This window comes from Athene cunicularia, assembly GCF_003259725.1.
Source record: "Athene cunicularia isolate RWA chromosome 3 unlocalized genomic scaffold, athCun1 chr3_part1, whole genome shotgun sequence".
In the NCBI taxonomy this organism is placed as follows: domain Eukaryota; kingdom Metazoa; phylum Chordata; class Aves; order Strigiformes; family Strigidae; genus Athene; species Athene cunicularia.
In genome coordinates, this window is record NW_020799097.1 from 20,559,209 (window position 1) to 20,584,830 (window position 25,622).

At 37.7% G+C, this 25,622-nt stretch overlaps 1 protein-coding gene across 1 annotated transcript in view; it reads right to left on the reverse strand.

Moving 5' to 3' along the window:
* Nucleotides 1–3,095: 3,095 nt before the first annotated feature.
* The window catches only part of SNTG2 (syntrophin gamma 2), a 54,393-nt gene continuing 31,866 nt past the window's right edge, over nt 3,096–25,622 (reverse strand). The window contains exons 5-6 of the mRNA XM_026844029.1: nt 21,562–21,653; nt 3,096–3,236 (exon numbers count right to left, since the gene is read on the reverse strand). Coding sequence (XP_026699830.1) covers nt 3,096–3,236; nt 21,562–21,653 — 233 coding nt within the window. The remainder of the gene's footprint in view (nt 3,237–21,561; nt 21,654–25,622) is intronic.

Here is a 25,622-nt window from a genome sequence, read left to right on the forward strand (position 1 = left end):
GGGTAAAAGATCTTTCATACAGTCCATCTAGCTCAAGAGAAGGCACACTGCTGTGTATGTGACCTACAGAAGATAGTTCCAATACTTCAACAACATACATTTAAAAAGTAATCTGGCTGTTCTGGTGCCAGTGCATCTTCTCAAGACCAACTGTGGTACCTTAGAGGATAAAATATAATGAAGCATTGGAACAAAGTTATGACAAAGAACATGAGGGAGAGAACAAGTTACAGGGATGACTTATAGACTCATGGACTCATTTAATACTGAAAAAGCAGGCATGCTGTCTACCAATGTTTGCAAATAGGCTCTAAGTAAATAGTCAGAGAATAGCAAAATTAGCAAATTGATCAAAAGGATCCATGATACATTCAGGGGAATTGTCATGGATTCATTCAAATGACTTTACACTGGTGCCTGAAATGTGAAAGGCAGTGAATATGTGTAGAAATAGCTGAAAGGGGGGTTGTTACCCAGACTGATGTCACCATTTATACTTATAAATACTTGTAGATTTTATCTCATGGAAAGCAGACATTTGATTTTAGAGAGCAATTACTGAAGATAAATGCTGAAATTTATGCTTATATGAATATGGAGAAATGTAAAAGAGAGGACACAAGTGGGATAATAATAAAAATATCTACACGTATTTCAGATGAGGAGAGAATAGGGTAAGAGCAGTCTAGTATCCCTCAGGCAAAAATAAACACCTTTAGTAAAAACATGGGAAACACCTCATCCACAGTTAATCTCTCTGGTATTCCTTTAATACTTATATAGATGTTCTTGTTATTTTACCAAAATAAGCAAGAAGCATTTAGTAGAACTAAACTATCATGGGATAGTGATAGGCTTTATGGAATGATTTCATCTTCCTTTAGAGTTTGCAACTAGAAGGAAAAAAACTCCTCAAATAAAGGAATGCTGTGTATACTAAATATATATGCGAGCAAGATGCATCACAAGAGAATATGTCTCTCCAAGACTGAAACTGAAAGCACTAATCATCTCAATCCTTACAAGAAAAATATATCTGTGATGGATTGATCCCGGGCCAGCAGCTAAACATTACACTGCCCCTCACTCCCCCACCCCTCTCCAGAGGGACAGCAGAGAGAATAGGAAAAACAAGAAAACTCATGAATTGAAGTAAATATAGCTTAATACACAAAGGGAAGAGAAAAAAAAAAAAAATCAGCCCAGAACAAAACAACAGATGCAAAGGCAACCACATCATCTCTCACAAGCAAAATGATTCCAAGGCAGTCTCCAAGCAATGGCTAGCTCCCCTCAAACCCCCTCTTCTCAGTTTTTATTGCTGAACATAATGTTACATGGCATGGAATACCCCTTCATTCCATCCAGGTCAGTGGCTCAGTTTGTGCCCCCTCCCAACTTCTTGCCCAACCCTGGTCTATTGCTTGACTGGGAGCAGAGCAAGAAAAAGAGAAATCCTTGATGTTGTGAAAGCACTGCGCAGCAACAACCAAAACACCAGTGTGTTATTAACATAGTTTTAGTCACAAACCAAAACACAGCACCATACGGGCTGCTATAAAGAAAATTAACTCCTCAGCCAGACCCAGTACAATATCAGAAGGTGCTTTTCTTCAAAGAATTCTCAAAATGCACACATTACTGTTTGGGGAACTGGAATCCCTTGGGATTGCTCCATCTAATACACACAGTGCACAGAACAGGAGTGAAACTGCTTCAAACTACCATGGTGGTAACTGAACTCAGTGGTTTAAATGTTCTATCTTTTTCAACTTATCCTTTAAATTTAAGAACACTGATGGCAAGTTGATGATGACTTGATGTCTAAATGTGCACCAGAGATCTGTTCCCTTAAATCACAAGAGAACTTATAAGTCTTGAATGGTTGGAGGCTTGTAATAGATTGGGAAGGGTCGGACTACGTGAAGTGGTCAGCTGAAGTAGGAAGGAAGTAAGTGGTAGAGGAAGTGATGGCAGACTAAATAAAATGGATTAAGAGTTCAGACAAAGACTGCGGAAGAACCTAAAACTTTTCTGGACAATTTACTATTATTCACCTGTGATGCCTTAACATAAAGTCTGGGAGAGGAGTTGACAACTGATTTGGGAGACTAATTTCTCTACGTTAAAGCAGCGTAACTGTCCTACTAGAAAAATAATGTTTTCCAGGTCATTTTCAGGAAACAGGTAACAAATCTGGCATAGATCAAGAAAGGTATACATATGAATTTCTGGTACCTCCTGGTACTAGGTGACTTGTATAGTTGATGCTTCAATGGAGATTCCAATTCTCTCATTAACAATAATTAAAAGTAAATATAGAGCAACCCATAAAGAAAATGAAAAGTAACAACAGTGACTGAACTTCTGTTCTCATACATATGGAGAAGTGTGGACTGCTTGGACCACAACTACCATCAGATTTGAGGCAGTTCTACCACATGGAATGGCTTGCAGAAAACAGCTGATGAATGCTGTGATGTGTTATACCTTTCTCAAACACATTATTTACTGAAGCTTTATTGAACTTCACTTTTGCTTTCATCTTTCATGAAGTCCCGAGAAATCACCTCTGACATCCTATTCCATGGCTGCTTTATGAACCATTACTTAGGTCTCTGAGATGCAAAAAGATTCTATGATCAAAAATACAATCTCTTGTCTCTATGAGTTTCTATATGACAATGATATGCAGCATAGCCATGATTGTGCATTATTTTATAATTTTTAAAGAAAAAGCAGAGTTAATTGACAATATTAGAATTCAGGAATATAGAAGCATTCTATCAGAGATAGAGAATGAAATGTAGTACCTTAAAAATCAATTCAAGTAATGCCAAGCTTAAAGTCTGTACTAGCTGGCGATGCTAACTGAATTCCCAAGATAGAATATAGAAACATTTGTAGGAGCTGTATTTATTGTCCTTTTTTACTTGTATCTTTGGTAATCGCCATGCATGCCGTTAATCTCATGAGAAGATGGACTACACAGTTTTTAATAAGAAGACTTCATATCTCCACTCAAAGAATTCTTATAGATCCACCACTCCATAGTGAAATATTAGGTGCAGCTAGCTAACCCAATGTTTCCCCTTTTAGATTACAAACCTTAATTTATCTGTTCCAGCTTTGTACCTTGAGATTCGACCCATTGACAGAGGAACTGATAAGGTGTCTAGCCAGTGCTTCTCGTATTTTGGTTCATTAGCTATGGGTGAAGAAGGTGATGATGGAGCCTGTGCAGAATAAATGAGAATCAGTAGGTGCAGTTTATCAGACAGTATAGTAAAGAAACTGTGAATATGCATCTTTGGCTCTGCTTGTCTCAGAGTAAATAATCATAGCGATAAAACTATTCTAGAAACTCAGGATTTAGTAGAGAAATAAAAAGAGGTATTCATGCAGAAAGGAATGCTACCCATATTATTCTTGTGACTTAATTTCAGTATTACCTTAACATTAACATTAATTTATATTTTTATTAATGTTTATATTTGACAATAGAAAGGAAATAGTTTTTTGTCATAAATGTCATGAATTTTCTCTAGATGCAACACAAAATACATTTTCGGTTTAAATTAATTTGGTCTGTGCAACTCTTCTACATACTTCAAACAATCATCAGAGAAAAAGACACAAAAAATAACCTGATGTAAAGACTACATTAGAAAATACTGCTTTTCTATTTTGCCCATTGTGACTTTTATCCATAATGTGATTTAACAGTAGGTTTAAAATTCTGATTTCTATATATGGACTGATGAATTTTGAAATGCTTCTACTAGAAAGGCAAGATTAGTGATAGTATCTGAGCAGCAAAGGATGTCCAGGTCTCAGAAAAATGAAAATATAAAATTTTACAATCAAGTTACATTTCATGTAACTACGGTGTACAAAAGAAAATAAACTTAAAAGTTAGGGGAATTAGTGTGGATATATAGCTGTTGATAAAACAGTCTACTCAAACCTAAGGTAGAGCTTATATACAGACTGTTCAACCTGCTCACAAATGTAGCATCTTACATATTTCAACTAAATAGTGCATGAAGGCACCAGGAATGAAACATGATAAAAAGAAAATATATATGAAATTTTAAAAGTTGTCACAGAACTACTAGTTCTAAACCATTCAGGAAACAGTAGTGAGTTATACTTAGTTATATACTATATCTTAGTCAATACATGCTTGCAGAATATGCAGTTTGTTCCTTGTGAAATAATACCCAGAGGTTCACATCACTGTATCAATGACTGAAAGTGCAGAACTATGTGCAAATTGTCAAAAGAGATGATAACTGGTTTTGTTTGCAAATTATGTCAAAATAGTGTTTACAGCCAAAAACCAATTAAATTAGAAACAGATTATTAAATGCTGGAAACCACTGCTTAGTGTACCAACTGAGATTTATGAGCATGATTATGAGCTTTGAAAATTGCTTATTAAGTAAACAAAAGAATAAGCTAGGAGTTTCTTATAGCATGCAGAATGATAAATGGAAAAGTTATTATTAGTATTTATATCTCCACACTGCCATGACAGCTGATCGTTTCACTCCTTTATGAAGATAGCAATACTATTTACAGAGAGGCAGCTGAGAAGGATTCACAGACTGAGGAGATTCCCAGATTCCTGAGAAGGGTTCCTATTTAGGTCAAAGTTAGGCATTTGTGCTGTCTCCAAAACTAAATTATTTGTCCCACATTGTACAGAGAACTTTCTGGTAGAGAACGGAGTTGAAAGTTAGTTATTTTCATATGAGCTATAAATATGCACTGAGTAGTACTTACAAAAGCAAATAAACCACAGAACAATCCAACTTCAGCCCTGTTATGCCCAGGTGTTCAAAAGCCATCAAACTTACTCAAAATAAAGAACATTCTGGGAATTGTTCTATTTCTTTTTCTTGCTCATAAGGATTTAGGGTTATTTTTTTTCCCCCTAAAGCTCCTTCTTACAATCATCAAGGGGTGATCTTTCTATTTACTTATTTATATAAATCAAAACAGTGAGTTTCACATTCTAACAGGATGACTGAAAGTTAGTGGCTGAGGGACAGTTTTCTAGTAAATGAAAAATCTGTAATGGAATTACCAGAGTTGGTAACACTGAAGAATCTTTTAGACTGCAATCTCTTTGGGGAAAGGAATTTCATTTAGAGTATTTGCAATCCCTAAAACAATCCAGCTTCCATTTGACTGAGATCTCCTGGTGTTGCTGCAGTATGAGTATTTCATAATCAAGTCCATAGACAAATTCTATTTCATAGAACTAGCCACAAAAGGCTAAGGTGTCTGTCTCCAAAGCTTAGTATAAATTCAGTAATATCACAGCAACGAATCTGAAGCATATTTTAGAATTCTGTATAAATTAAAATAATTGTCAGAACCACATGCAATCTGAAGTAGAAAATGATCATCATAATCTAACATGCCTGTCTGGAAACTGAGATGTCTAAGAATAAAGCAGAAGGTAGCTTATTACAGTCAAATATAAATGCTTGAATATGATCACTGAATTTAAATCCAAGAATCAGAAAATAAAGGAACATAAAAATTCCTGCAGCACCTTCACCTATTGTTCCCATTCTCTCAACTCTCAATATACATAAAACATCTAGATGATTTAAACATAAAACTCTTGTCATTTTCTTGTGAACTAATAGCTGCATTTCTTTTAGCACACTGTTGAACAATATTCTGTAATATTCTAGGTGATTTAAGAGCATTTAGCAACAAAAAATTCATGAGTAGGTCATTCTGGGAATTTAATGTTTCCATTTGTTCCCTTACACTTCAATCAAATGCTTTAGTAGGATACCAATGTAAAGAAAAAATATCTCATTTTAAGTAAAGATCAGAATTTTAGAAAATCTACATCACAGCTATTCATTAGATTCATTAATTTAAGGGGGAAAATGGCCAAAACCACTTGGTTAAAATCTATTAACCTCAAAGTTATGATACTACAGTATAGAAATACTAATGCCAAAATGCTAAACTGTTACAACTGATGCAAACTCCTGAAGAAAATGTGGCTTATCCATACATTTTCAAAGTTTTGATATTTGAAAAACAAAGTATAAAGAGTAATTTATTTTTTTCCCAAGTTCTGGACTACACATACCTTCAGAAACCCTACCACATGATCTGAACATTAATGACCAAGAACATGGAAAGGATACGAAAGGGTCAGACCGGTCCAAGTTTCAAATATCTGTTTCCTACTAAGCCATATTCTACTAATCAGTTTATGGTAGAGCATGAAGTTGGACTGTCCCCTCTTTATCTTCTTAAGGACAAAAGAGCACATATCTATGGCCGTAAGACCATTGCACAGAAATGAAATACCTGGTCATAGTACCAGCAATTACTTTAGTTCAGTTTTTCCTATAATCTATTAACACTTCAATCTGAGATAGATCCTTTGCTGTATCCCCTTCAAAACACAGGATAAAAATAAACTGGGGAAAAAGCAAGTCAATACAACTTTTGCAAACAGAAGTCATGCCTCACAGATCTTTTACAGTTGTCTAAAACTGTTGATTAATATGAGAGAAGCAATTGCCAAGGCATACTTGGGTTTCCAAAAACCTTTTGTCCCTCACAAAAGGTTCTTAGCTAAATTGCTGTGAAATAAGGCAAAATCCTCACACAAATTAATAATTAGCTAAAATACAGCAAGAAAAACACAGCACTTAAGAACCAGTTTTCACTGCGGAGGGGCACTATCAGTGGACTCCCACAGTTACATATGCCGTTCAGTCTATTGATTAATGATCTGGACAAGATAGTGAACACCAGACTGACCAAGTTTTCTATGCACAAGTAACAAAGAACAATAAAAAGGAAACCAAACTGTAAACAGCTGCAGAAGCAGCTCATGATACTGAATGACTGAGACATAAAACAACTGCTAAAAATATAGTAGATAAATGTATAGTAATGCACATGAGGAAAGACAGTATTAACTTTCCTCATACTGTAATGGGATATAAATAGGTGATTAACATTCAAAAATATCTTGTTGTTGTGGGAAAAGCAGATGTTGAAAGGAATGGAATAATTTTCATTGAAATAACAATTAAGTAAACAAAGATTCATTAGTCTGGGAAAGAACCAGCTGAGGATATTGTATGATAAAATGTATATAAAAAAAATTACAGAGAAAAGGATTAGGAAGCAGTGGTTCACTTGCCCTTTTCCATAGAAGAAGCAGAGATAGGGATTAGAAGTAAAAGACAGTAGGATAAAAACAAAGAATGGATACTCTATAAAACAAACTCTGTCCCAGGAAGGCCCTATGCCAGAAATCATTTGTGGTACAGGAAATACACCCTACAAATAATTTTTCTTATTTCCTCTGCTTTTCTATTCTCTTGAGGGCATCTGTTGGGAACAAGCTATTTGGCTAGATGGTCCTTTGGTATGACCCAGTGTACTGAGCTGGCTGACCTTCAAGCCTTCTGTCTACTAAACAGCTGCTGCTGGTCATGTTGAAAACTCTCCACGCCGTTCCTCCACAGCAATAAAAATTTGGCTGTTTAGACATCATCTCTGCAATCACAGCTTTTATCCTCTGGTTCATTTCACACCTTTGGCATTCTGCTGAGACCACCAACAATGTTTCCAGTTAATGCCAATTTGTTTCTAACACCTGTCCATTAAGAAATGGATTGAAAACAAAAATCTCATTTTTGACAGAACACTGAACAAGAATCAGGTTGTAATGACACATAATCACTACCCACCTAGGACAGCTGTGTACTGTTGACCCGGAGGAGGGTCTGATTCTGTATCCCATTAGCAATTATTGACCTATGAAAGACAATGTAGGCAAGTGCTTTGTTGCTTTTTTAAACAACTATATAACAACTCGTTATGGGGCAACCAAGAAGTCTTCCCAGAAGTAGAATGACTGTAGAAATTCTTCCACTAAGTGGAGGACCTAAAGAGACATGACTGTATAATTAAGTTTCCATTAAGAACATGGAAGGAGGCAAAAGATCACAGCTGGCTGGAACTGTCAATTTTTTATCATTTTGTGACATACGATTTGCAGAGCCTGGGAAAATCAGTTATTTTCACAGAATCACAGAATAGTTTGAATTAGAAGGGATCTTAAAGATCATCTGGTTCCAATGCCTCTGCCATGGGCAGGGACACCTTCCACTAGATCTGGTTGCTCAAAGCCCCGTCCAACCTGGCCTTGAACATTCCAGGGAGGGGGCAGCCACAATTTCTCTGGTGAACCTGTTCCAGTGTCTCACCACACTCGCAGTAAAGAATTTCTTCCTTATAACTAACCTAAATCTACCCTTTTTCAGATTAAACCCATCAACCCTTGTCCTATCATAACACTCCATGATAAAGAGTTCCTCCCCATCTTTCCTGTAGGCCCCCTTTAAGTACTGTAAGGTGTCCCTCAAGCCTTCTCTTCTCCAGGCTGAACAACCCCAACTTACTCATCCTGTCCTCATAGGGGAGGTGCTCCAGCCCCCTGATCATCTTTGTGGCCTCCTCTGGACTTGATCCAACAGGTCTGTGTCCTTATGTTGGGGTCTCCAGAGCTGGATTGCAGGTGGGGTATCACAAGAGTGGAGTAGAGGGGAAAAATCATCTCACTCAACCTAATGGCCACACTTCTCTTGATACAGCCCAGGACACAGTTGGCTTTCTGGGCTGTGAGTGCACACTGCTGGGTCATATTCAGTTTTCCATCTACTAATCCCCTTAAGTCCTTCTCCGCAGGACTGCTCTCAATTCACTCCTCACTCAGCCTGTATTTGTCTTTGGGATTGCTTCAACTCATGTGCAGGACCTTGTACTTGGCCTTGTTGAACTTCATGAGGTTTACATGGCCCCATCTCTCAAGCCTGTCCAGGTCTCTCTGGATGGCACATTCCTTCCCTCCAGCGTGTCGACTGCACCACACAGCTTGGTGTCATTGCAAACTTGCTGAGGGTGCACTCTATCCCACTCTTCATGTCAGCAACAAAGATGTTAAATAGTGCCGGTCCCAGTACTGGCTTCTGAGGAACGCCACTCATCACTGCTCTCCACTTGGACATTGAGCCTCTGAGCGCAACCTCTTTGAGTGCAGCCATTCAGACAATTCTTTCTTCACCACGTGGTCCATCCATCAAATCCATGTCTCTCCAATTTACAGAGAAGGATGTCATGCAGGACAGTATCAAATGCTTTGCGTAAGTCAAGGTAGGTGACAGCAATTGCTCTTCTCTTATCCACCAATGCTGTAATTCCATTGTAGGTGGCCACCAAATTTGTCAGGCACAATTTTCCCTTAATGACACCATCTTAGCTGTCACAAATTACCTCCTCATTTTCCAAATCCCCTAGCTTAGTTTCCAGGAGGATCTACTCCATGATCTTGCCAGGCACAGAGGTGATACTGACTGGGCTGTAGTTCCCCAGGTCTTCCTTTTTTCCCCTTTTAAAAAATGGGGGTCATGTCTCCCCTTTTCTAGTCAGTGGGAACTTCACTGTACTGCCACATCCATTGAATATGATAGATAGTGGCTTAGCAACTTCATCTGTCAGTTCCCTCAGGACCTGTGGACGCATCTCATCAAGTCCCATGGATTTGTGCACTTTCAGGTTCCTTAGTTGGTCTCAAAGCTGATCTTATCATACAGTGGGTGGTTCTTCATTCTCCCAGTCCCTGCCTTTGCCTTTTGTGTCTTGGGTGGGGTGGCTAGAGCCCTTTGTGATGAAGACTGAGGCAAAAAAGTTGTTATCTCAGACTTCTTCATATCCTGGGCAACCAGGTCTCCTGTTTCCTTCTGGAGGGAGCCTACACTTCCCCTAGTCTTCCTTTTATCACCAATATACCTCTAGAAGCTTTTCTTGTTGTCCTTGATGCCCCTGGCCAGATTTAATTCTATCAGGTCTTTGGCCTTCCTAACCTGATCCCTGGTTGCTCAGACAGTTCCTCTGTATTCCCTTCAGGCTACCTGGCCTTGCTTCCATTTCACCTTATTTTTTTAAAAAACTCTCTTTGCTTCTATATCTCTGCAAGAAAAATGCCATGTCCTCAGAAGGAAGTGTCTCTGAATCCTCCCTAGTAATTTAATTTTCAGTTACTGCTAGGGCTGTGCCTTGAACGCAGCCACAATGATATTATAGGTTGACATGCTGCTCTTTTGTTAAATACGGGCTTTAGGCAGGTTGATGCTGGGTTAATTCACTTTTGGAGTCAGAAATACTCAGGGTCATATTAGTCAGCATGAATAAACTTGCTTTTAAATATACTTTTCATTTCATATTACCATTACTATTTGGTTTGCAGAAAGGCAAGTTTTGAAATGTCTTGATAGTGGATGTAGACGAAGGACTATACTTGGAGCAGCAATGTATCTATTGCAAACAGTCTTATACTACAGTTAAGCAAAGAGACAACAATAATTTCTACAGTTTATTATTAGGAGACTAAACTAATTAGCATCAATTATTTCTTCCCTTGAAACAAGCTACATTTTTCCTTTGCTACCACGATGCCTTCTGCTGTCACCAGCATTGAGAAATAAAGAGATTTCAGGGGAAATTCTTACAAATATCTGAGCTTTCAACTGTAAATGTAACCAGTGCAAATGATTTCATGAAAGACTTATTTGTGTTCTAAAATGGTTTGATTTTCTAGCAAAACATCTTACTTTTTTCAGTTATTTGCTAAATTTAATTTTTGAGGGTTTTAAAAGACTGACAAGATATACACTAGTAAACTTAACTTTCAATGAATTTATTTTAATTTATATGAATTAAATTATTTAATTAATTGTTATTATGAAGACTGAAAGGTAAAATGATCTAAAAGGAAATAAAAGATTAGCAAATATGACATCCATCTACAAGAAGAGCCAGAAAGAGGATCTACAGAACTACAGGCCTGTCAGCCTGACCTTGCTGCCAGGGAAGGTTATAGAGCAGATCATCCTGAGTGCCATCACATGGGATGTATAGGACAACCAGGGCCAGTCAGCATGGGTTTATGAAAGGTAGGTCCTGCTTGACAAACCTGATCTCCTTCTGTGACAAGGTGACCTGCTTAATGGATGAGGGAAAGGCTTTGGATGTTGTCTATCTTGACTTTAGTAAGGCCTTTGACACCATTTCCCACAGCATTCTCCTGGAGAAACTGGCTGCTCATGTCTTGGATGGGTGTTCTCTTTTCTGGGTAAAAAAAATAGTTGGATGGCTGGGCCCAAAGAGTTGTGGTGAACAGACTTAAATCCAGTTGGTGGGCAGACACAAGTGGTGTCCCCCAGGGCTCAGTATTGAGGCCAGTTCTGTTTAATATCTGTATCAATGATCTGGATGAGGGGATCGTGTGAATCCTTAGTAAGTTTGCAGATGACACCAAGTTGGGTGAGAGTGTTGATCTGCTCGAGGGTAGGGAGGCTCTTCAGATGGATATGAACAGGCTCGATCAATGGGTTGAGGCCAACTGCATGAGGTTCACCAAGGCTGAGTGCTGTGTCCTGCACTTGCATCAGAACAACCCCATGCAACGCCACAGTCTTGGGGCAGAGTGGCTGGAAAGCTGCCGGGCTGAAAAGGACCTGAGGGTGTTGGTTGACAGCTGGATGCATGTGACAATGTGCCCAGGTGGAATGACAAGAGCATCCTAGTGTAGCCAGAAGGATGCGGGAAGTGATTGTCTCCCTGTACTCAGCACTGGTGAGGCTTCACCTTGAATATCATGTTCAGTTTTGGGCCCCTCACTACAAGAAAGACATTGAGGTGCTGGAGTATGTCTAAAGTAGGGCAATGAAGCTGGTGAAGAGTCTAGAGAACAAGCCTTATGAAAAATGGCTGAAGGAACTGTGGTTGTTCAGCTTGGAGAAGAGGAGGTTCAGGGGAAACATTATTGATTTCTACATCTACCTGAAAGGAGATTGTAGTGAGGTGGGTGTCAATCTCTTTACCAAAGTAACAAGCAATAAGACAAGAGGAAATGTCTTCAAGTGGTGTCACGGGAGGTTTAGGTTGGATGTTAGGAAAAATTTCTTCACCAAAAGGGTTCTCAAGCATTGGGACAGGCTGCCCAGAGAAGTGAAGTCACCATCCCTGGAGGTATTTAAAATATGTGTAGATATGACATTGAGGGACATGGTTCAGTGGTAGGTTAGGTAGTGTTAGGTTAACATTGAGTCAGACTCGATGATTTAAGGGTGTTTTCAAACCTAAATGATTCAATGATTCTACAGTTCTATGAAATAAGGATCAAGTGATACCCATTAGGAAAAAAATATAACCTTTTACTGATGATTTGGGATTTATCCACTTTTTGCTATAGAGGGTTTATTATTTCAAAGTGTATTATTAAATTTTTGAGCCTGTTCAGTAAATGGATCTTTCTACCAGGCATGTGTATATGTAAGAGGCATGACTAATTCTAGTTTATTGTCTTTGTTGATACTGGTTCAAAAAGAGATGATTATAACGATGCTATTATTTATCTCTCAAGGTATTTTTTCTATTTCCACTTCAGTGAGCATTGTTGAGAATTTCTGAGAAGAATATAAATTATTTCTCTGTTAAATATGTATAAGAAAATGCTAGCAACATTAATACATTTGATATTTACATATTTATTTTCCTACTAAAAACAACTCTGAGGTTGAAATCATAGAATCATAGAATATCTCAAGTTGGAATGGACCCATAAGGATAATGGATTCCAACTACCTGCTCCTCATAGACTACCTGAAACTAAATCATACAACTAAGAGCATCATCCAGATCATCCTTGAACTCTGAAATGATAAGGAAATGGCTTGGCATATCTTAATTTCCTTAAACTGTAACTGCAAACATTGGCCAGTAAATTTTAAGGGATTTCGGGAAAAACTTTTAACTTAGTTAACTATTGAATTTCTTCTTTTTGGTGAAAACTGGAGTGCATCTTGTCAAAAATCCATTACTAAAAATATTCGGGTGTAGTCAGAAGAAATGCTCAATATAATGTGCTTTTCAAGGTAAGCAGATTTGGTTTACACTTATGCTGAAAGAAGAGAATTAGAGTTATATAATTTATTGCAACAGCACCAGCAACCATTCAGCTCGCAGTGAATTGGATGAGCTCCCTGTATTTTTTCAGTTGGGTTTCTGACTGAAATATATGTATATACTGTGTATATACATATATCTATATAGGCACGATTAGTTTTCAGTGGATCGATGAATTGATCTGACCAATGTATTAGCTGAGCACTTGCTAATACTTATTACAGGGACAGGTAGGAAATAGAGCCTGTATACTGGTTGGAGAAGAAAACAAGACCACTCCATTTAGCAGTAAGTCTTACATCAGCTTACTTTAATCACTGAACAACACAGTTGACAAGTGTTCAGCTGGGTGTAGAGACATGAGTGAAACTCTTGTGATGCCCAGCTAAAGAAACACATTATTGAGACATCTATTGTAAATAGGAGTCAAATAGAGCATTCAACTCTTCTTAGAATTCAGAGGGATTTAATGATGATATCAAAATACCTGTGCATTCCTTTGACGTAGTATCAATTCAGGAGAGGGTCTGTGTTTATTTATTTTTAATGGAATTCTTAGATGCAGGTGCACAATTCTGTGACAGCTTTAAGAAGACAGTAATTATCTGGTAAAGTATGCATCACCAAATCATCTAATGGATAAAGTCTCCTATATAGGAAACAAGCTCTTCCAGACGAAGTAACAATTTGGATAAGTAATTTGATGTCTTTAAAATTCAGTGAAAGCAGCAACTTTTAATTATACATCTCTATTCTACATTATTTTAATTGACAGCTGTTGTTTAATTAAATGGGAGGAAGGTCAAACGGCATGTGAAAAAAGGATACTACCCCTCCCTTTCTATCACAGGAAAGAAAAACTGTTTTAGTTCTAATGCTGCATCACATGCATGCTTCTGAAATTTAATGATTGCTCTTGAAGACTTTTAATGCTTATTAATTAATGGATAATTTTGCAGACACTTAGCACCTATATGTGGTGCTTACATGGAGAGTCTCTACAGCAGGACATGTTATGGACTTACACTGCCCTATTCACTGCAGCAGCTATGCATTTAAATCAACAGGATTACTATTCTACCAGTGAGGAACAAATTAAAAACCTTTCAATTATATAAGTTTCTCTAGAAGTGATTTACAATGGAAATATTAATGAATATTTCATTACAGCTGTGCTGCTAGGCACTATTACATTATTATGTTTTTAATGAACCAATAAGGCACAAGCCTGACAAAGATATTTTTAGAGAATACATATGGACTATTTGACAGAATCTTGCACCTTTTGCTTGAATTGGTTTCCCTTGGGCTAGTACGTAATTGGTTCCTGAGTAACCTCAACAACCTTGCCTGGAACACCTTTCCAGATATATTCTTCCTTTTGGGGGTAGGGGACAGGGGCCAGAGTAGTTCAGACTAAATCTCAGCTCAAAAAGCAGGAAGTAATTATGATTCTTCTCAAATTGTAACAGTCAGAAATCAAAACCCAACATTAAAGGTATATAAGGAAAAGAACAGAACAAAATATAATGTTGAGATTATTATGGCATTACACTATAAATGCAAGTGTATCCAAACTTGAGCTGTTACAGACAGCTTTTGGCAGCCTTTCATATCCTCAAATAGTGCATGCTGTCCTTGCTTAGAAAAATTAACTCAAGGTTAGTAAAATTATTTGAACTCGACACAGTCTGCACACCCCTCAGAATAAATCCGAAGCTTGACTCTTGCTTGTATCATTAACTAGGAGCTCAGTAATTGTCAATTTGTTGCAGGAACTTGTGGAATGACACTGGATGCAGCTTTGTGGGAGAACTCATTGCCTCAATTTTACTATTCTTTTTCACTGTATGCCATTTATACATGTACTTGAACTGCTTGAGTTCATCGATCCTAACATCAAGTCTAGAAACAGGTCATCACTGTATGCCTCTCTGTTTCCATGCTGCTCATTACTAGGGCCTGGTATTTGGAACAGGAATCAAACACTAATTTGGGGTTACAGTAGATGGATCTTTCTAGTTTCAAAAAACCCCCCACAAAACACCAACAAACCACCTTGCTTTCATTTCTTCTAACACTTCAGCTTCCTCATTTAGTCTTCAATCTTATGACTGTGACCACATGTATTTCCCTCTAACCAGGGACTTCTGGTACTCCCTGCTAAAACACAGGAAAGATGCCTCCCTTTTCTGTTCACCATGTTGGCAACTGCTAAGAAATAATTTCATTTCTGGTTTCAACTGGTAAGTCATAATTTCATTTACTCATACAACAGAGTTTCAAATTCCTAACTTCTCTTTATAATCTAAGCTCTGACCTGAAGTGGTTCATTTTGTACCTTTGTAGTCATAGGCAGAAGAACAGATAATAAAAGAAAAAGGAGAGATGATTTTGTTCAAGAATAAAATGCAGATTTAATTCCTTCACAGCTCTCATTCTGTACTCCTGAATATCAAAGGCCAAACAGAAGAGCACCACTCATTAATAAATAACACCGCTCCCCCAAACTCCTTTGTCCATCTATGCAAATGAAAGTACTCAATACACTCATCGCAACCTACAGAGCAATGTAACTCTCCCTAAGACAGATTCCTGGTGACTAGTCAGATAAATTGCTCCCTACCATCCATCAAATAAGCAAAGGGACTCAAAATACTTTAATCGTTAATTTAAAAAAAAAAAAAACCCAAACAAAAAACCCCAAACCCAAACAACACAAAAGGAAATGCATAAGGATAAAGAAAATGACACAATACCTATCAGAATTTATAAAAAAAAAAAAAAAAAATAAATTGGGTGCTATCTCCCAATCCATTTTCTTTTTGCTGCTGCTGCTGCAAGCTAAAAAGAACAAACTCATAAGAACTATAAGAAACAATGCATTCATATGAAAGGGCTGTGGGAAAAATGTATGATTAAAAAATGAAACCAGATACCTAACAAATGCAAGTTACTGTTTTCTACTTGGCATATTAGTTCCATTGTGACCCTGTTGCACTTTTTTTCTGAAAGATGAATAACAAAGCCATAATCTTTTATCTGACCTTTCTTGGTCTTTGACTTCTTTTCCAGTGGAAACAGACTTGGATTTAGTTAAAAAATTGAAGTCTCCTTCTTTGAAGGTGTGTTAGTATCAGATTAATTTTCAGTGTTTTAAGTGAATACTTCTAAAATTAGTATTAGATGTCATAAAGCAGCAAATATTATCCAGTGTTCATTTATTTAGCAGCTAATAAGATTATTATTTTTTTTTTTTAATGCCATATTTCCTCTCACAGCTTTTGTTAAGGATCTAAGTTAAAAAAAAAAATACTAAAAGCATATTTCACTTAAACTTTACTGGGAAATTAAGTAATTCTTTAATTTCTGTGCAGAAGAAATGACCAACCTAATCAATCAGATGTTAAATACTAAAAGAAATAAGTCTGCTGAAAGGACCAGCAGTGACAGTGAGGATCAATACATCTAAAAGATAAGACTTTTAAAGATACATTTTAGTCACTTCATTAATTACATAGTGAAAGTCCCAATGGACTCTAATCAGAACTAGAAAAAACCCAGCATTTTTGAACAGATAAATCTAAATCAAGCAATTTCAACATTCGAATTAAAAAGCATTTCCTTAACAATTCTATAGTAGTGAGTAGGAGAGTGTTATTTAATAGGCTTTTTTCAGCTTCTACTGCTATGATTTCTAAGAGGTGTAATCAGAAACAGAAAATTTGGATATTTTTACCTGAAGGTGAAAAGGGGACAGGCACTGCTTATTTTATTGAGAAAAAGGAGCACACTTATTTGCAGTGTGTTTATCTGCTATCATAAAGGTCCTCAGCACAGCAGCAGTCCAAAATATTTAAGTATAGCTAGTGTGTTCATCTATTTTAAGTTTCTCTTCAGCAAATAAATGGAAGACGTGGTGGTGCTTTGTTTAATGAGAGTAACCAGCACTGTACCTCTAAGTGAGCTATTGTCTGTATTTATTACGTTAATTACATTTTATGCACGTACATCACTAAATGATACACTGTGAATTGGAAGTCAATTTAAAGTTACATTTCTTTCATATTCAGTGAGAAAATAATGGATTTTCAGATCAAGAGTTGGCAGTCTATCGGCATCACATGCTAAACCATTCTAATAGAAAATGTATTGATCTGAAATCCTGAAACTTTTCTCCTTTAAAGTGAGCTACAGGATGATAAAAACGAAGAATAAAAAACCCCTTAAGAATGATCAATATTGTGCTTATACTGAGTTGGATGACACTACAGGAACATTCGAAAAATAAAACTATTGAAATTTTCAGATGTACGGCATCAATTCAATCTCAGTTCAATGGTCTGCTCATTATACTAGTCTGGTCCAATAAAGCATCCATCAGAATAATTATTACTCTCAGTAAGAGGGAGTCCATCCTCCCTTTCTTGGATCCTCTTCCCTTTTTGTCTTTACATGCTTAGGATTGAGTCATATCATTCTCTCACTCTGGAACCAATACTCCCATAAATGTTAAAGATTCAGAATCCTACTGGTCCCATCAAGAGTTGAGCATTTGTATTTTTTCTTTTTTAAAAACTGTACTTGGTGATGAAGTAGGCAATGTTTTTTTGAAATAAAAATTTTAAATTTAACACATGAAACAAAGCCACCAAGTAAAAATATTTTAAGCAATTTAGAAAATTTTAAGTTCCTTTTTAGTTTCATTTAACCAACTAAACTAAACATACACTTTCAAAATTAAATTAGAGTTCTTAAATCACATGAACACACAGAAAATAATTATTAGAACATCACTTTTAGACAATTCAGGGAATCTGGATTTTCATAAAAATGAAAACCTACTAAATTTTCCCTTTGCACTAATATTATTCAATAGTGTCTTAAACAGGGACTTGTTTTATTTGCAGTCTCTTTCATTTTCATTCCCAGTTTCTCCAGAGTGGGGGCCTGGACATCTAGGATATTTGGACATCTAGAAGAATATCTACACAGTATTTTCTTGCTTTGTAGTTAGAATCCTTCAGGTAAACAACCTGTAATCATTAGCCTAGAGACCACCTCCTCTGAATGTTTTACGTTCCCCTCTGAGATTTCACACTGCGCTTAATAAATAGCTTATAAAATACAGATGAATGTACCTGCCACTACCAATCTCTATAGCATTTGTCACAGTGCCCAAGCACAAAATAATTAGGTGTGAAGTGAGCACTTTGGCTCATTTCTGTCTTCCAGGGAACCTTCTTAAAGTGCTATACTACAAATTCCTCTGATATTATAGGTAGGATGTATATAAATCCTGAAGATTATATCACATCACATATAACAGAAGCTTCACAGCAGAGGTGACAAAGATATGTCTAAGCGACACAAGCTAGAACAAGAACTGAAAATGGTATAATCATATTAGGCAGAAGTAACTTGTTAACATGGCTGAACTACTGTGTATATGATACAAGCCAGCTCAAGTGTCTCTGTAATTGTTTTTCAGAACGGACATGCTGCATGACAGATTGGTAAAACTAGCATAACAGTAATTCCTTACCTCTCATTCCTGTCCTTTCTGTTGTGTGTTTTTTTGAGCAGAATTCCACTCACGAATATATATGAATTGTCTAATATGGCATGGATATGACCGTGGTTAGGAATGAACATAAAATTGCAACAAAAACTTACAAGATGTGGTATTAAAAGTGAGTGAGATCTCACTTACCAAGGTGACATTAAAAAGAGATTTAAATGACATTAGCACTACTTGGCAATACCATTACAGGAAATGTCAGTTCTGCTCTTTCTTTACTGTAAGAGGGAAGGGGTGCCATTCGGAGGGCCCTTGACAGACTTGAGAGGTGGGTCTGTGCAAACCTCATGAAGTTCAACAAGGCCAAGTGCAAGGTCCTGCACATGGGTCAGGGCAATTCAAAGCACAAATACAGGCTGGGCAATGACCAGGATTGAGAGCAGCCCTGAGGATAAGGACTTAGGGGTATTGGTGGATGGAAAATTGAATGACACAGCAATGTGCACTCACAGCCCAGAAAGCCAACCATATTCTGGGCTAAATCAAGAGAAGTGTGGTCAGCATGTTGAGGAATGTGTTTCTCCCCCTCTATTCCTCTCTTGTGAGACTCTACCTGGAGAACTGTAGGCCCCCAACACAAGAAAGACATTGATCTGCTCGAGTGGGTCCAAAGGAGGCCATGAATATGATGAGGGGAGCTGAGCACCTCCCCTACGAGGACAGGCTGAGAGAGTTGGGGTAGTTCAGCCTGGAGAAGAGAAGGCTCTGGGGAGACCTTATAGTGGCCTTCCAGTACTTAAAGGGGGCTACAGGAAAGATGGGGAGGGACTCTTTATCAGGGACGGTAGTGATAGGACAAGGGATGATGGCTTTAAAGTGGAAGAGGGTAGATTTTAAATTAGCTACAAGGAAGAAATTCTTTCCTGTGAAGGTGATGAGATACTGGAACAGGTCTCCCAGAGAAGCTGTGGCTGCCCCCACCCTGGCAGTGTTCAAGGCCAGGTTGGACGGGGCTTTGAGCAACCTCAGAGGTGTAGTGGAAGGTGTCCCTGCCCATGGCAGGGGGGTTGGAACTAGATGATCTTTAAGGTCCCTTCCAATCTAAACCATTCTATGATTCTATGATAAACATGAAAATATCTAATCAAAAAAAAGAAGCACTTATTACATGAGAGTTGAAACACATTTATAACTGCTTTTGAAGATCTGATCACAGCTTATTTACACTCATAATTTAGTTTGATGAAAGTTTGACAACACACCTCTAAGCAGACCATCTCAAAAGCCAGTCATGCCTGCTCAGAATACTTAGAACCTTCCTTTCGCATTTTATAGTAAGAACCTGGCATTTTTAAATTTTGTTTCCTATGAAGAAACATCATCACTACTAGGCTAGATATAAGGTTTTGCTTTATTTCACTTCTAGGTCATAGTGTCTGGTGTATACATAGCTTCTTATGTGACTATGTCAAGCTTCAGAAAAATTAAATGTTGTATAAAAGCAAGCTAGTACCTTAGTATTCCCCTTTTTTTACTTTCTGTGTTTCCACTTGTATTTCAAGCTTATGAACAGTCTTTTGTGTGCTACCTTGGAAACTAGCTCTAAATTACTGTGTTACAAGTCTCCAAAACTCCAGCTACTTATGTTTTTATAATGCACAGAATTCAAAGTGTGCAATTCCCACAGTACGGTGATAATGATTGTTGACAGTTATTATGGCACACTCATTGTAGCACTTAATAAGCATTAATTTACTAAAGCATGCTAATGCAATCACAGTCAATCATCTGGCCATAGCCCTCTTCTTATAATGTAAGCTCTTTGAAGGAAGGACTTTGCCTGCAGAGCACCTGGTAGACAGGCAGTCAAGAAATATGGACCCTGAGAACAGACTGGGATTTTTTGGTAAGACAATACAAGGTCATTGAAGGTGATAGTTACCTGGAACATTAAAAAGAAATAAACATGAAACCTTCTGTATCTACGCTTAAGTTTTGACTCCAAACACTAAGGTAGAGGTATAAGTGCAGAACAGTGTCTTTCTGTTTATTTATTTCTCATAGGTATATATTCATACATATATATTTCTTTCATCAGATAGAAACAAGACTGAAGGATTACTTTAGAGAGATAGTGCTCCAAAAATTGCAAGCTTAGGAGAAGTACAGTAAGTGGCAGACACTGAGATCTTTGGCTGAGCAGGAAAGAAAAGGAAAAACAGATAAGAGGAGAAACCTTCGCTCCATTCACTGGGCATTTCTTCTGTAAAATTTAATATCCAACTGCAAGACGACAGCTGTGATTTGTTAAGAGCTAAATAAGTTTTGAGCATGAAGGTCCATGTCCTTGTACAGCTAGTATTTAAATCCTCAACCTTCATTTTTTTTAAAAAAGCAACATTGTTGCCTACTAAGACTTTCTATCTTCTTTGTCTTTGGTAACTGGTATCCTTTCTAGAGAAAGGAATTTTTTTTTTCCACAATGCTGCAATTAAGGCAATTGTAGCTGTTCACCACAGAAAAAAGAACTGAATATCTTCTGCATTGAAGAAACAGACCTTTTATTTTTCCTAGGTCTGCCTCCCCATTTTATTTCATTCTCTTTTAGCACAAAATTTTGCTTCAAGAATTTGACTTCGGATTATTTTCTGAATTCCATGTACATTTCAGCTTCTCTAGCTGGACTAAATTCAATAGTACATTACTACAGTTCAATAAAGTATGACAAAAATTCACAGGAATTTATGCCTAAAGAATGATTAAATCTTACTCTGCTCACTCCTACAAGCTTCACAGTTGCCTCAGAGTAAGAACCTAGAAGTCCAGGGCCCCAAGTTGGCTAATTTCTAAGTATAGAATTTTACAGTATATGCACTTAAAAATCAATCAAACAAACAAGCAAACAACTACAACAAAAAATAAGGGTCTAACAGTCCTACATTAGCATTTTGAAGCCCAGAATAGGAAAAGATCTTATATAGCTTACACCATGATTTTATTATTCATTTGCTTACGGTGTTCGTTGAGTTTCCATTTAAATGTAAGCCACTGTCAAAGAGAGGTGATGAAGCCCCACTGCTGTGATCACTGGATGGTCCAGGGGAACCTGGAAATCAGATCATGAAAAATAATTGTTTATATTAAAAATACATGTATATATCAGGCAATATGTATTCCAGTTATAAAATACAGGAAAAAAAATTAATATAAACTACCAAGCCAGAAGTACTATTTGTATTTTAAAATGACAGCCAATCAAATGTCCATATGCTATATTTTATGTCTAGAAAGAAAAAAGATAGCTAGATGTCATTTTATGAAGGCTATGCTCACATGAACTACTTATATACTTAACTGTTTGCAGGATTGATGACTGGAAAAGGGGAAATATAGCCCCTTATTTTTAAAAAGGGAAAAAACAAAGACTCAGGGAACTACAGGCCAGTCAGCCTAACCTCTGTGCCCAGCAAGATCATGGAGCAGATCCTCCTGGAAATTAAGAGAGGGCACATGGAAAATGAGGAGGTGATTGGTGACAGCCAAGGTGGCTTCACTAAGGGAAAATTTCGCCTGACAAATTTGGTGGCCGCCTACAATGGAATTACAGTGTTGCTGGATAAGGGAAGAGGAGCTGATATAATCTACCTTGACTTGGTCAAAGTATTTGACACTGTCCTGCACAACATCCTTGTCTGTAAATTGGAGAGACATGGATTTGACAGATAGACCACTCAGCAGATAAAGAATTGGCTGGCTGGTCACACTCAAAGAGTTGCAGTCAGCAGCTCGATGTCCAAGTGGAGAGCAGTGATGAGTGGTGTTCCTCAAAGGTCAGTGTTGAGACCAGCTCTGTTTAACATCTTTGTTGGTGAAAAGGACAGTTGGAATGAGTGCACCCTCACCAATGACACCAAGCTGTGTGGTGTGGTTGACATGCTAGAGGGAAGGGATGTGCCATCCAGAGGGACCTAGACAGGCTGGAGAGGTGGGTCCATGCAAACCTCATGAAGTTCAACAAGGCCAAGTGCACGGTCCTGCCCATGGGTCAGGACAATCAGCACAATTACAGGCTGAGCGATGACCAGGATTGAGAGCAGCCCTGAGGAGAAAGATTTGGGGGTACTGATGGATGGAAAACTGAATATAAGCCATCAATGTGCGCTCATAGCCCAGAAAGCCAACTGTATCCTGGGCTGCATCATGAGAAGTGTGGCCAGCAGGTCAAGGGAGGTGATTCTCCCCCTCTACTCCACTCTTGTGAGACCCCACCTGGAGTATTGTGTCCAGTTCTGGATCCCCCAACATAAGAAGGACATGGACCTGCTCAGCCGGGTCCAGAGGAGTCCACAAAGATGATTCAAAGTGCTGCAGCACCTCTCCTATGAAAAGAATGAGGTGGGGTGGTTCAGCCTGGAGAAGAGAAGGCTCCAGGGAGACGTTATAGCGGCCTTCCAGTACTTAAAGGGGGCTACAGGAAAGATGGGGAGGGACTCTATATCAGGGAGTGTTATGATAGGAGGAAGGATGATGGCTTTAAACTGAAAGAGGGTAGGTTTAGATTAGCTATAAGGAAGAAATTCTTTACTGTGAGGGTGGAGACACTGGACCAGTTCTCCAGAGAAGCTGTGGCTGCCCCCTCCCTGGCAGTGTTCAAGGCCAGGTTGGACGGGGCTTTGAGCAACCTGATCTATTGGAAGGTGTCCCTGCCCATGGCAGGGGGTTGGAACTAGATGATCATTATGGTCCCTTCCAACCTAAACCATTTTATGATTTTACAATTAAGCCTTTTTTTCACTGAGAATGTAGTCAAAACCAAGTAAGAAATTCAGTTACACAAATCCACTGACTTGATTAGTTGAAAGTCTCACCTTAGAGTATAACCATGGACTGTATTTATAAACAAAGCTAATAAGAATCTCCCAGACAAGTACTAACTGTACACATACATACACTTAATCATATGTCTTTTTCTTAAAACATCAATTACTTTCAAAAATTCTGCACCTTCTTAAATTGAAAAATTAAAAGCAGTCAGTCATCATGAAATGTCGATATTCTGTTAATATGTTAAGACTACACAGTTAGATTCTGCAAGCGATCTCTTCCTTTAGCAGTTATGCATCATGATCCTGCTTTATTAGTTAAAGTGGCTCCAGGAAAGCTTAATACTTTTGTAACATACAATATTGGAAGCAGCACAAAGTCACATCATTGTGTAATTTTTGCTGAAATGTAAAATATTAACGTATAAAACCAAGAATATACAATTACTGTCAGAGAGCACTTGGTTTTCTCAATAAAGCACATAAAATCAATTCCACAGCATTATATTCATCATCACTGAGAACTCATTTTTCCATCTGAAGAAGTCACCTGAAATTGCCTGTAAATCATTTCACATTAATAGGTCTGTCAAGTCTAACATCACAAAAGTCAAAAAGTAATTCTTAGTCATGTAGTTTTGTATGTATCTTTTCCACATATCTGGAAGATTTAACAAAATGGAACTTAATTCAGCAAAAGCTTATTTTCTCTGTAACAAATCTCTGTCAGTTCAGTGCTGAGGAGCCAGAATTCTACCCTGAATTCTGAAGTTTCAGCATGTTTTCATTTGAGTTCTTTCTGTATGGCATTAGATGATGTCAGCAGAAGGAACCACTGTGCCTTGCTTGTATGGGTCTAACCAAAGCACTGACTTTAGTAGCTAGCTACAACATTTTGTAGCTACTATATACATAGAGTAGAATTCAAAAATCTATGTTCAGACTATTAGATGACCACAGTGACTTGCTGGAACAGAGATAATTAGAAATATTAAATATTGGTATTAAATTCTCCAGTGAAAAGTCTGACTGCTGGGGGATCCCATTGACTCTGGCAGTAGACAACTATGACAGGTCCACGAATCAATCAGATTTTTAAAGTGGACCTGTCAGCAATCTGAGCCCATCAAAAGACATGAATTTTGGTATTTTCAAATCTCTAATTCCAGGTTTTACCTTAATACAAAATACAACTTTATAATTATTTTTATAAGTAGAGAAAACTGACATCCATTGCTAAGAATAAAAGGTTAAGGAACAAATTTATGTCCTCCCACATTGTCCCTGCAGATTTGCTTTTCAGTTCAGTAGCTTTCTTTGGTTTTCTGAGTCACAACAAACTACATAGCCTCTCTCAGGCTGTGCCATCTCCATCATTTGCAAGCAAGTTAACAAGTCTTTTAGTCTTCTCCCTGACTATTCTGCCTCACTCACTCATGGACTACTTCTTCACAACCTCACTCAGCATTTTAGAAGCTCCCACTGTATATGCTCAACTGTTTTCATGGAATGTGCAGTGCTCTAGTATCTCCAAGGAGCACTGTTTGCCTTCCCCACATGGAAGCCATAGAGCAATCAGATACTCTTCCCTCTTGTTCTTAGAACAAAACACAGTATATACATCCACATGATATACATGATATAAAATATACTAACAAAGTAAATGTTGTACTATCTGCTACTGTAGCCCTTGCCCAAGTAGATGGGACTCCAAACCACATGTTAGGGACCACTCAAACTCTGGAACATTAGTTTGACAAAGACTATAAAAAAAAGATTTTATATAAAATAAAATATCTGCTAAAGGTAAATCCCCCCTCCATGACCACAATACAGTACCCTGATGGGTACTGATGTGAGAAAAAAGGCATTTGGTGTGCTGTGAGATTTTCAGCAATCATTACTGCCTATCTGTCCTCTTATCCCACCCAAATCATAGTTAGACAGCCAGCCTATGAGGAATACAAACCTACACTATGACAGGCTTAATCTCTTTAATTTACTTAGTCTCAGCTGTGGCATTTTTGTTCTCTTCAGAAGGCTGGGGCAGGAAGGATCCTGTGGGAGAGGAAAAGATCTTTGACTGATTTTTACCTGACAAATAGCTGAGTATACTCAGAGAAAAAAAAAACAAAAAAACAAAAAAAAAAAAGACAAAAAAACCCAAAACACCTGGTAAGGTGAGAAGGGATCAGGGAGTGATACAGCAAGTATATAGGAGTCTGCAGTTCACAAAAGAGAACGAGTGGCCC